At 46.3% G+C, this 12,961-nt stretch overlaps 1 protein-coding gene across 4 annotated transcripts; it reads left to right on the forward strand.

Annotated features, from left to right (window-relative positions):
• On the forward strand, positions 1-12,246 carry SMIM29 (small integral membrane protein 29). 4 transcript variants are annotated; one of them, XM_081010196.1, is made up of 6 exons: positions 1-125; positions 359-444; positions 4,506-4,681; positions 8,156-8,181; positions 8,651-8,756; positions 11,182-12,246. In XM_081010196.1, exons 3-6 carry the CDS (start codon positions 4,571-4,573, stop codon positions 11,242-11,244), a joined length of 306 nt encoding a protein of 101 aa, XP_080866322.1. In that variant the 5' UTR covers positions 1-125; positions 359-444; positions 4,506-4,570; the 3' UTR covers positions 11,245-12,246. The 4 variants fall into 4 exon arrangements, with proteins under 4 accessions (XP_080866322.1, XP_080866324.1, XP_080866323.1 ...); XM_081010198.1 differs by lacking the exon at positions 359-444 and having other exon boundaries at positions 23-125; XM_081010197.1 differs by lacking the exon at positions 1-125 and having other exon boundaries at positions 205-444; positions 4,510-4,681.
• Positions 12,247-12,961: the final 715 nt, after the last annotated feature.

Raw genomic sequence — 12,961 nt, forward strand, 5'->3', positions numbered from 1 at the left:
CGGCTCCTCCTCGCCCCTCGAGGATTGGCCGCGGCTCTTCTGGCTCTGATCTGCGCTGTCAGTCACGCGCTTCTCGGCTCTTCCTGGTGGCGGCTGTAGGGGCGTGAGCGGCGGCGGCGGCGCAGGTGAGGAAGCGATTGATCGCCTGGCCGGGGCGGGTCTGTTTGGAGCGATCGGAGGAGGCGGCGGCGGCGGCGGCCGGGGTTGCGGTGGGACGGGGGTTGTAGCAATGAAAGCCAATGGAGAGGTGGATTAGACGAGAAGGAAGAGCTGGCGTGGGAGAGGGGACGGCGGAGGAAGCCTGGCGAGCAAACACCATAACCGATTCTTCGGCGCGCGGTCCTTTTCTCTCTCTTAGGTTCGGGAGAAAGGAAGATGGATCCCTAACTGGGGCCGTGACAGTTCCCGGAGCGGTTGCCGTGGGCCTCCGGGAGTGCTGGAGGGGTAAGCTGTGTGGCGCTCTTGCTTGGAGTCGGAGAAAGGGGTTTAAATTTGCTGGGCAAGGCTTGGCCCTCCCCGGATTTTGGCCCCAGTTGCCAAGTGACGCTGCTGGGATTGCGCTCTCGTTGCGAATCGCTGCGCCGCGTCCCTGCGTAATTATGCAACCTAATCCTCTGTGCTGCTGCATGTTTTTACTCGGTTGCATGAGCTACGGAATTAAGGGGGGGCTTGTTGCCGAATAGAAAGGCGCACAGCGCGGGACTGCAGCCTTGGAGCCTGATTCTGAGCATGCCTACTCGGGAGGAAGTTGTTTGTTAAACTGAGGTTGCTTCTTTGCGTGTAGGATTGCAGCCTGAGAGCACTGGGAAGCTGGACGTGAGCTGGGGTGGAAGGAAGGCTGGCTGTAGGGGTGCCGTTTCTGAAATGAACTTCGATGGGAATCAACTAGCTAGCTAGCTGCACGCTGGTGAATGCAGATTTAAAGCCCAGGCCTGCCATAGTTCAGGGCAGGCTAATGAACCTGTGCTCTTGAGAGTGTAGTGGAGTCCTTTAGTGCCAACAGTTTAGTTCCTTTGGGAAGCAGGGCCTTGTTGCTCTTTGGATATACTGTTGAGGGACCTTCTACAGTCCAAGGGCCATATTCCCTCCTAGGGAACCTCCTAGGGATGCCAGTGGCGGGTGAGGAGAGCATATATAAAATATATATTTGCACAGTAGGCTTGTTTCTGCGCTGCACACACTCTCACTCACATCCTTCTGGTTTCCCCAATCCAGACAAGCAAGAAGCATTATCAAAATTCCATGAAGTGTGTGTGGGAGGGCGTTATTGGGGTGGTTTTTTTTTTGTTACCATGGTACGTATTTGTGTGTGTTTATATTGTAAACTGTCCTGTGATCCTGGGATGAAGGGTGGTGTAGAAATTTAATAAATAAGTAAACAAACAAACAAATAATATTTTGTCACACTCGAGGAGAGTGCAAAGAAGTGCTGGGGAAGGTTTAAGCTTGAGGATTATTATTAAACCAGCCTGCGAATTGTAGCTTTGTAAGGGGACTAGGGGTCTCCTAACAACTCTCTCCGCACTCTTATCAAATGGCAGTACCCAGGGTTCTTTGGGGGTTACCATGGCTGTTTAAAGTGGTATGATAATGTTTTAAATGCATAGTGCAGATGGGGCCATAGTGAACTAACAATTCCCCCTGGGGAGTGAGTAGCTTTCCAGACATACGTTTCTCAAGCCACTCTGCAGCACACTGGTATACGTGCAGGTCGGCTGGCTTGCAAGTTTTTGACCTCTGATAAGCCTTATAGAGTTGTCTGCAATATTTTACTTGGGCGATAGCACGTTACCCCTTCCCCAGTTTTAATCTCGTTGTTGCACAACTGCCTGGTGTTGATAAGGAGAAATGATCATCAGCACCAACGTTTGATGTGATGACATTTCCCTCGTAAAAATGTACTTGGGCTGGCAGGCTAGGACTTGGGTGACCAGATTTCAAACCTCCACTCAGCCATGAAGTTTACTGGATTGGGCCAGTCAGTCCCCAGCCTACCCTACCTCACAGGGTTGTTGTGATGATAATATGGAGGGCGGAGGAGAGGCATGTACGAGCTCCTTGGGGGGAAAGGTGGGATATAAATGGAGCAGCAATCATCCTCATCCTCATCCTCTTGAGAACTTACTCCAGAGTACCTTGCTGCCCATCCTAAAGCTTGAGGAAATGTGAGGAGACTGGGGTGGAAACTGTTTGATCAAAGGACTTGTGCCCCTTGGGGGAGGGGCTCCACATAGAACTTATGCCACACGGCTTACTGTATCTCATGGCTTGAACCAAGTCAAAGCTAGGTCGAGGCCATGTCTCAGGATTAGACCCATATTTCACTTGCATTTAGGATGAACTAGTTTTGGGGAAACGGCATTCTCCTTGCGGTGTCTGAGGATCCCTAAGATATGAACTGGTTCCTTCTGCAGATGAAAATCAAAATGATGAAAGGGGAGTCCTCCGAAAGCTTCTGAACAGGTTGTCTTGACACTGTGTATTCTCTGGAAATATTAGGAACCTAGGAAGTGGCTTTATACTGAATCAGGACTTTGGCCCATCCAGTTTAGTATTGTCTTACCCTGGCTGGTGGTGGTCCTCCATGGCTTCAAACGGATGTCCCCAGAAATGCCGGGGATCGAACCTGGAACCATCTGTGTGCAAACCATGGGCCCTCCCCCTAAGCTTTTCTTAAGGCACAGCTGCCCTGCTCTCTTGGCAACAGGTCTGTAAGTGGTGACCTTCTGCTTAGCCAGTAGCCCCTCTGCCTGTGCCAGTAGTGTAGATTTTGAGGGCCAATAGATGTGCCCTTAAACACACAGCTTGTTCCTCCCCCCCCACCAATTAATTACAGGGCTTGGGGAGCCTGATTATCACTCTGAAGGGAGACTTCACTCCTGCACTAAGAGCTCCTTGCCTACTAGGGGTGTACCTAGGGTTGGGTTGGGTTGGGTTGGGTTGGCCCCTGCCAAGGGCATAGGCCCAGGGGGTGGCAAAAAGCACTAGGTAAGGTGGAGAGAGCCAATGATTGCCAAGGGTGCAAGGGACTGGGAGTGTGTGTGATACAGCTCCTTGCTAAGGGTGCAAGGAAGTCTAGGTGCGTCTCCACCTCCATTGTTCTGCCTGGACACTGAGGTCCAGCGCCGAGGGCCTTCTGGCGGTTCCCTCGCTGCGAGAAGCCAAGTTACAGGGAACCAGGCAGAGGGCCTTCTCGGTAGTGTCACCCGCCCTGTGGAATTCCTTCCCACCAGATGTCAAAGAGAAAAATAACTACCAAATTTTTAGAAGACATCTGAAGGCAGCCCTGTTTAGGGAAGCTTTTAATGCTTAATAGGTTATTGTATTTTAGTGTTCTGTTGGAAGCTGCCCAGAGTGGCTGGGGAAACCCAGCCAGATGGGTGGAGTATAAATAATAAATTTATTATTATTAGTATTACTACTACTACTACTGGGTATGCCTCTGTTCCCTACAGACCCTCTTAGGTGCTGAGATTAGCAGAGGGTGCCCTCTTGGTCGTTCCTCCACCATCAGAGGCGTGGGGCTGGTGGCAGCAGCTCAGGAGAGGGCATTCTGTGTGGTGGCCCCGAAGCTGTGGAACTCCTCTTTGCAGAAGTCCCCTTGGCATCATCCTTGTACAGCTTCCAGAGGGTGCTGAAAGACGTGCCTCTTTACTTTGGCTTTTGACACTTTAGTTATATCTTTTTAGGACCCAACTTATATTTGTGATTGTGAGTTGTTTTAAGCAGTGTTTAATATTGTGTTTTAATGTTGCAACCCACCCCGGGCCCTTAGGGTGGGTAAATAACAATAACAGTAACAATAATAGTTTGTAAGTCACTTTGGGTTGCACTGGGCAAGATAAAGCACGTAACAACTTTATTTAAATTATAATTATTAATAATGGGGTTCCCTCCCCTCCCTGGATTAGCAGGGCCCCTTTTTGCTTAAAAAAGATGGTGTATAGACTTTTTGGTTTGGACTGGTGGATAGAGCATATTAAGATGACTGAAGTGGGAGTTATGCTCTGTATACATTGCAGGGAGGTGCAGGTAGTGCTCTCCCTTTTCTCCTGCTCCCCCCCCCCCCCACTGGCCAAAACGAGCCAAACATGGCTGAATGGGCAAAACTTCCAGTCCTGTACTGCTGTGTTTGCAGTGTTCTTGTCCTTCCTTTCCATTGGAGCAGCTTCTTTCACATCAAACTGCCTTGGGGCAAACAGCATTGCTTAACAGAGCAGTAGCAAAGAACCTCCTCACTTGCCTTTTAATTCTTTATCTTGCTTCAGACACTGTGGATCCATGCCTCGAGGCTAAATACCACTTAAAAGGGTTTTATTCACCCCCACTGTAGTACCGAATCTAATGCGAAGGGGGGCGGGAACATGTGACTGGCTTGTGACTTAATGTACCGCCTCATGCGCAGTTGTTGTTTTTTGGGGGGGGGGGGAGAAGGAGAAGAGAGGATCATGGCTGCTTGAATAATGTGTTTTAATCTTTTGACTGTTTGTTTTTGTGATTGCCAGGCAGACTGTCCGATGAAGACAGAAGCTGCTTTGCTGTTCCCCCTTGAGCTACAGCTTCCTATGCCATGAGTAACACCACTATGCCCACCTCTGCTGGGCCGCCCAACGACTCCTTGGTGGGCTATGTTCTGGTGCCATTTTTTCTTATCACTGTCGTCGGAGTCATCGTAGCTGTGGTGAGTTGTCTTGAATTCAACCAGATGAGCTCCAAATGCTACACATTTATTTATTGGGTTACTAATACAGTCATTAAAAATAATCTAATAAACTCCTTCCTTCCTTCCTTCCCTCCCTCCCTCCTTCCTTCTTTTCTTTTCTTTTCTTTTCTTTTCCTTTCTCCTCCTCCTGCTGCTCCTTCTTAATTTCCTTTATTAGTGGATAGTTCAGTCGGTTAGAGCATGGTGCTGATAACATCAACAATGCAGGTTCGATCCCCATATGGGACAGTTGTATATTCCTGCATTGCAGAGGGCTGGACTAGATTATTCCCAGGGTCCCTTCCAACTCTACAATTCTATGATTCTATACTGAAAGAAAAAGGTCTCTAAGTGACTTACAGAAAGGTTAAAAGCCAAAATGGCTTAACTTCATTAGAACTTTTCAGACAACCTAGAAACAAACCCAGCAGGAAAACTTTAAAAACAGCAGCAGCCAGAACATTTCATCCGATAGGCCATCAACAAGCTTGTCACAAATTGTCCAAATGCTGGGGAGATGAAATAAGTTTTAATCTGGTGCTGAGGTGGATGGTGCCACCACTGGGAAGAGCATTCCACAGAAGGGGAACCACCACCCAAAGCCCTTCTGTCTTGTTGCCACCCTCTGAACATCTCTCAAAGATGGCACCCAGATGAGGACCTTTTGGAGAAAGGTTCCTATTGGGAGAGGTCCTCTAAAAGACATTGGGGTCCTAATCACAACCAGTACAGTGGTACCTCGGGTTAAGTACTTAATTCATTCTGGAGGTCCGTACTTAACCTGAAACTGTTCTTTACCTGAAGCACCACTTTAGCTAATGGGGCCTCCTGCTGCCGCCGTGCCACCGGAACACGATTTCTGTTCTCATCCTGAAGCAAAGTTCTTAACCTGAGGTACTATTTCTGGGTTAGCGGAGTCTAACCTGAAGCGTATGTAAGCTGAAGCATATGTAACCCGAGGTACCACTGTACTTTGAATTGAGCCAGCAAACAGAATAGTACATAAGTTATATAAACCAAATCATACTTTGAAACATCAACAGTAGCAAAACACACTGATCTAGTGGGGCAGCTTTGCCCATCTTTACCAGCAACAAGTTAAGCAGAGGCTTAGGTTTAAAAATGTATTTTTATTACAGCAATGGAATACATGGAGCTGCCCCATGCCCCCCCCCCCCCGCAAGTATAAATCCCTGAGCAAATCTCTTGTAAAAGTAGCTGGTTCAAATCAAGCAGTTGGGCAGCTGGCTGTTGTCTCGGTATTTGGTTCTGGCTGCAGCTGCGCTTCCGTTTCTTACCAGCAGTGTTGCCAAATTGGTCTCAGAAACTGTTGAGCCTCATCTGGAATTAGCATGACATCTGGTGAGGTGCATGAGTGGGTGCAGTGAGGAGCGCTTGGTCTGTTTGGATGATGCTTTGCTTGTTCTGTGGTGAGAGGAACATTTGACCGGTTGTAGAGCCCCATAAAGGGAGATGGGTGAATGGGGAAGCTCGGTCATTCACTGTGTCCTGCTGAGCCTTGCCACCTTTTCTGCCTTCTCACTTCTGCATTATAAAGTTGCACCTTCTTTCCAAACCATTTCCCCTTCCTGTTGAGCTAGAAGGCAGCCAAACTCCCCTGCCCTGCACTACAATAACCTTTGGTTTTTACTTAACCCTACTGTAATCAGCGGGCTGCTTAGCAGAAGTGGGCAGAAGGTAGAGCTAGATCTCCGGATAGATCTCTGGGGGAATCTGAATTAGATTGGCATGGGTTTGCAATTCCCAGCTGCTTAGTAATAGCAACAACAAAATGGCTTTTCCTACCTAGGTTAGGCTGCTGAAATGAAGAATGCTAACCAGTGTGGAAGAACAGTGAGCTCAGTTCAGTTCTGAAAAATAGAAGGCTGGTTTTGGAATGTGCTTAGAGGCCCACTGAATTCAAACGTCACCTTTTGCAGCAGGCTCTGGTTGCAAATTAGATCCAGCAATTAGTTTATTAAGCCAGGTCTAGATAAAGTTCATGTACTCATTTAACTGGGCACCTGAAATTAGATACTGCTGTATAAGGGTTGCTTTCAGTGACATAATTTGTAGCTGGGTGTAGGTACCTTGAGTTAAACTACATAATTGCTGATCTGGTTTTGAAGGATGCACTTCCTTTCATTTTAAGTTTGTCTTAAGAATATAGAAGGAGTAAATGGGAAAGGACTGGGCCCCTGTTTTGAAGTATTTTAGAGGCAGAAGCTCAACATGAGTCTGTCCTTCATAATTTACAGGGCATACATATTATTTATTTACTTATTTGAAGTGTTTTCATCCATATGGGCTGCAGCTTAGCGGCAGGTCCCAGGTTTGATTCCTTTCATCTCCAGGTAGGGCTGGGAGAAGCCCTTTTCTGAAACCCCGAAGAGTTGCTGCCAGTCTGTGTCAGGCAGTACTGAGCTAGATGAACCCAATGGTCTGGCTCTGTCAAAGGCAGCTTCCTATGTTTCTGCTCTTCAGCCAAAAAAGGCTCCCAGAGTAAATTGCAAATTTCAGTAAGACATTCCCTGCCCTCAGGCGTACCATGATAATCATCATCATCATTTATTTGTACAATCTAAAAGACTCATAACACAAGAAAAGCACTATTGGGAGAGAGGAGGAATAAAGCACTTGAGTACGACTCTTGAAAATCTTGATTCTTTCCCTGCCTCAAGTGGAGGGAATTTGAAATATTTTCCTGTTCTATGTTAAACAGGAGCCAGATGGGTGGGGAATAAATAATAATTATTATTGGACAAACCCACCATTTTAATGTGTTAAATCTGGCCCTTGTGACCGCAATTTCCCTTAAGTATGCCCAGAGGCTGTGGACTTAAAATAAGCAGTTTCTTCTTTGGCCTTTGCCTTGCCTAAAAAATGGATAATGGGATGGGACTTTGGGCTTATTCGTACTTCCACTTGTGACGTGCCTAGGGGGAGCAGTTTCCCCCTTGCCCCGCTCCTTTCCAAGGGAAAACCCGCTCTTTAGTGATAGTCCAGAACAAACAGCAATCTGGGGAAAACCCAAATTGCCATTTGCGCCAATTAAGTGCTGCAGAGCGGTTTTCCTCAGGGGAGACAAGTGTGGAAAGGGCTAATGGGGAGTGCAGTGTGCTTTGCGAAGCTCCCTCCTTGAGAAGGGGTATGAAAATATTTTAAATAAATAAATAGATACTGTCATGGAGCGGCTTCTCTTGATATCTTTGTTGTCATCCAATACTGAGAGCCAGGGGTTCTCATACTGCAGCCTGCTATCGTGTGACATTGCCATTGTCAGGTTTGCTTCTTGTCCGTGGACGGGTATAGGAAATGCTTCTCTTGCTGCTGGCGTCTGTTGCCCTGTTAATCCTTTTCTTTCTTGTTCCATGCTTCATTCCTCGAAAGGAGAAATAATCCGTAGACGCTCTGTATGCTTCTCTCATGGCTGTTTCTCTTTTCACATTGCAGATGATGTACATTCAGAAGAAGAGAAGGTAAGGGGCTTGTGCTGGGTGACCAATTAGTTCTCGTTGGAAATGGGGAGTTTGGGGTCATGTGGCTCTTCAGAACCAACTTTTCTTTTCTTGCTCAAGAAAACGGCTTTTGTCTCTGCTTGAGAACACAGGAGCTTTTGTGTGTATGGCTATTAGCTGTATATTTAGCTGGTTCTACATATGATAAGTCAGTTTCTATGCTTTGGGCAGTTTATGGGATTATTTGAGATAAACTCATGCTGATTATTTGTGTGGGGATTAATAGTATTTTATCTATTGCATGCCCCTTCCTTTTCTACCTGGGGGGAAATGGTTTCTGGGAATAGGGGTGGCTTTCAGTGCAGGGAAACACTTTGCCCGCAAACTAATCTATCCACCCTAATTTTGTATTTGCTCTTGTACAAAAGCCAGTTGCCACATAGGGAAGTGGGAAAGGGGTATCATTTCTTTCTGCTGATCTGTCTCTCAGGTATGACCGGTTACGCCATCACTTGCTGCCAATGTACAGCTATGATCCTGCAGAGGAGCTCCATGAGGCCGAGCAGGAACTTCTGGTGGAGCCAGAAGACACAAAGGTGAGCTTACTTGGGACCTACAGAATCATAAAATTGTAGAGTTGGAAGGGTACCCAAAGGCCATCTCATCCAAGCCCCTGCAGGGCAGGAAAAAGTCCGATCCTCTATCAACTGAGCTACCCAGGCTCGATTTCAAATTTTCAAGAACTACAGTGGTACCTCAGGTTACAGATGCTTCAGGTTACAGACACTTCAGGTTACAGACTCCGCTAACCCAGAAATAGTACCTCGGGTTAAGAACTTTGCTTCAGGATGAGAACAGAAATCGTGCAGCGGCAGCAGCAGGAGGCCCCATTAGCTAAAGTGGTGCTTCAGGGTAAGAACAGTTTCAGGTTAAGAATGGACCTCCAGATACGAGAGACTTAGCACATACCTCTGTAAATCAAGAAAATCTTTAATAAAAATAATTTTTTTAAAAAAAGAACGGACCTCCAGAACGAATTAAGTTCTTAACCCAAGGTGCCACTGTAATATGATTAATTAATTGCAGGCCCATGCAAAATACTCTTACCTCTCAAACCATCCATTCTTTGGGGCATTTCTCTCTCTCCACTCGCATACCAACCATCCATTAATGCACCCACCCAGCTCTCTTCCTGCATTTCTTTCCTTTTCTGCATCTCGGGAGAGACAAGGTGTTTTCCGCCAAACAAAATGGCACGGTGCAAAAGGGGGAATAGACCTGTGCAGCAATTTTGTTAGGCAGATTAGAGGGCAAGGCCTTTGGAATAAGGACCTCGGGATCCTTTCTGAAATGGGTTCACATAACTCTGTCGGGAATTTCTTGGCCCTGGGCAAGGAAGTATTTTGCAAGCGTGAATCTAGTGGGATCCATGCTTACAAAGCGCACACTCTTCAAGTGGGGGGGGAGGGTGCCTCTCCCAGGCACGAAAGCCATGGGTGGAGCCTGCCAGAGATACCAAGGGCTGTATAGCATGCAGCTGAGAGTTGCCCCACACCTGGTGTAAGATGCATGTGTTTCTTAACTTTGTGGTTTTGTGCTTTGGATGTGGATTGGTTCCAAGGCATATAAGCACTACATTTTAAAGCAATCTTTCACTGGATTGGCTCTCTTTGGTGTTCTTCTTCCATAGATCAAAGATGACCAATAGAAAAAAATAGTGGCTGCACCCATTTTTAGTGTTTTAGTACATTAGAGCTGGGGTAGACATCTTTTGCGTGTCAAGGACCGCATTTGCACAGGGTTTTTGAAAATGTCCCCAAGTCTTTCCATCTTCAGCCTCTTATGTGAAAAACAGCAATGGGGAGGGGGTAGCATTTAGAAAAATGAGATGCTTAGTTCTCTGGCATTTCCAGCTTACTGTTTGTCAGTTTCTGGCAGTTTCATGACCATTGCATTAAGCCATTGGAATGCCACAGACAAGCACTACAGCCGAGTTACCATTTAAAGGGTGTGGTCAAAGCCTAAAAGCAGCCAGGCATATTTTTAATAATGCTAACCAACATGGAGTTTTGCTGAAAATTGGGTCAGTGACCCAAGCAATACATAATTTGTGCAGGGATTCTTCTAGCAAAGAAATGTCTACAGCTTTTATGAGTAATCAGTGTCTGTGTCATTGTGTTAATAGTGAGCTTGGTTTTAAGTTCATCTGCCCCTTTTCATAGTTACATAATGAAGACTGCAACCTGCTAACAGAAGCATGAAAATGCTTTAACCCTACTGTGGCTTGGGGGGGGGGGGAGGAATCTCAGGTTCTTGATCATTTGGGAATTTTACTGCTTGTTCAACTGTGTGCAGGGCCTGGGGCACGTGCCTAGGACCCAGAAGCATTTTTGAAGCCATGGTGTCATTGCCTTTTTTTAACGAGCAAAACTTAACACGTCTGCATTGTCTGCAGAGTTTTACTAGCTGAATGCATTTTGGAAGATAGATGCAATACAGGCAACTGTGCGGTTGGCGTGCCTGGTGCAAGCTCTCTTCCTGCTAACGTTCCACCCACAGAATAAAAAATGGAAGTTCAGTTTCCATTGGTCTAACCACCACTTCTACCAGCAGAAGCCATGTTGTGTCTAGAGCTAGTTATGTAAGGTGTCCCATAATAGAGATGTTCAGCAGAAATTTAATTAGTGCGCTGGTAGAATCAATTCTCGTACTCATTTTGGTAAATGTCAATTGCCTTTTCACTTTGAGCAGTGAACTCGCAGTGTGTCTGCTTTCTCTTTTCTGGCTCTGGCATGATGCAGGAGATTTCCAGTCAATCAGCTGATTTGGCTCAAAACTGTGCAAGGAGAAAAACAATCCCTTTGAAACAGAAACTGCCAGCTGATTGCTCTCAGTTGCAAATATAAGACTGCTCTGTTGTGGGAAGTGTTTATTCTGAGAAAATGAGACGATTGCTGATGAAGGTATGATGGATGTACTTGATCGGGTGGATGCAATGAAAGTGTCTATTGTACGTTGCAGGTGATGCGAGCCTGGGGAGGATACCAACCCTACCGCCCTTCTTTTATGGACGTGAAAGCTTAATGCTGCTCAGCTCAGACAAACGACAAGTTGTGGACACATGACCTCATCTACTTGGCATGCATGCCAACTTTAAGTACTCTCAAGGGCCATTAAGTTTGAACCTACTGCCTTTCTTTCCACTTGAGAACTGTGTCCTTTTGCCTAGGCTCCTAGTGAGGGAGGTGAGTAGGTGTGGGTCCCTGCTGCCGACACACTTGCCCGTGAAGATTTTGTGCACAGAGCAGCCTAGAGAGTTGCACGTTTGGATCTGGAAAAGCTCTGGCTTGGCATGGCATTCCTATTTCATTTGAGATGGATATAGGTGGAGGTTCTGAAGCTCCTGAAACTTCAGGTACTATGAACTACAGTCCCGAAAGGCTCAGCTTTATGAAAAACAAACAAAACCCAACTGACCTCTGCTTCCTTTTGTGACAGCAGTGTCATAGCCGCAGCAGTTATGACATTACAGTGCAATTGCTAAATGCCAGCTATCCTAAATGTCTCCATACATAATGAGTACATCACTTGGTCGCTAGGTTCCCGTGACGTGCCCCTCTACGGAGGCAGGGAAAGTGAACAAGTTGCACAGCTAATCTTTTGGTTTTTTGGGGGGGGTGTGTTATAGTATTATCCTTCATTTTACAGTTGGAAATGTGTGGTAATGAACAGATGCCCAACTGTGTATCCAGGGGGATGCAGTTTTGCTGGGAGCACCATGCAGGGAGCACAGGGTTGGGGAACCTGTAGCTCTCCAGAAGTTGTTGGACTCCCATCATCCCCAGCCAGTTTGGCCCAGTGGTCAATGGTGATGGAAGTGGTACCCCAACAACCTTTGGAAGGTCACAGGTTCCTTCTTCCTAGTTAGTATGTCAGTTAGAAGGGGCCTTAATATATTTCTTCAACCAAGCGTTTTAAGTTGAGTTGGGTACTTCTTTCTACAATGACGATTTTGTATCTGGGCACTTGTCTTTGTTTTGTAAATAAAGTTTGCCTTGAACAGGAGCATCTATGGCAAAACTTCAAGCTTTTCCTGTAGCCTGTAATGCTTTATAACTTACCTTTAACCCAACTACAGCGGCTTAAGCAAGCGCTGGGGCAAGATACATTGCTGGCCTTGCCGAAGCAGAAAACACATTGCCATTGGTTGGCCGCCAAGCTGGGAACTAGCTATTGAACCTAACCTATTGGCATGATTAAGAGCTTCACAGGTGACTTGGGCAATACATGTATTTGAACTGTTTTCTTTGCCTTTGCTTTTCTCTTTCCCTTTCTCTTGTCCCAACAAACAGTGTTTCAATCTTCAGCGTTCTCGCTATCCACTATGGTCTTCCTTGTATGCAACCAGTACTAGAGAGCAAGGCTGGTGCTCTATGACCCTGCAGTGCAAATGTCTTGACACCTAAAGATGCCTTTTTTGGTTCTAGATAATTTCTAGCTGTCAAGAGAAAAACAAAAATGAAGTCTGTGGATGTGGAAATAAAGAGACTTTAATTTGCACATGACAAATTGACTACTAGGGAACTTGTCATAGCGCACGTTGCACCAGTTGCCTCCTTGTCATTCTTAAGCACACACCTGGCTAATTCACATGTTGGTTAAACTGATATAACAGGTTTGGGGATTGAGTTTACCTGGCCTAAAATTGCATCCTACTAAAGCAGTAAGCAGTTTGCAGGCTTCAGAAGGCAAGAGCCTAATAAAGCAATCACAATGCAGTTTAACTCATTTGTACACTTAC

The sequence above is a fragment of the Podarcis pityusensis genome (assembly GCF_964106645.2).
Source record: "Podarcis pityusensis genome assembly, chromosome: 6".
Lineage (NCBI taxonomy): Eukaryota > Metazoa > Chordata > Lepidosauria > Squamata > Lacertidae > Podarcis > Podarcis pityusensis.

Excerpts from the sequence above, each read along its gene's own strand:
- SMIM29 (XM_081010196.1), top strand. The coding sequence starts at position 4,571 with ATGAGTAACACCACTATGCCCACCTCTGCTGGGCCGCCCAACGACTCC. Across the intron at positions 4,682-8,155 it reads TCGGAGTCATCGTAGCTGTG|ATGATGTACATTCAGAAGAA; the intron begins GTGAGTTGTCTT and ends TTCACATTGCAG. Across the intron at positions 8,757-11,181 it reads TGGAGCCAGAAGACACAAAG|GTGATGCGAGCCTGGGGAGG; the intron begins GTGAGCTTACTT and ends TGTACGTTGCAG.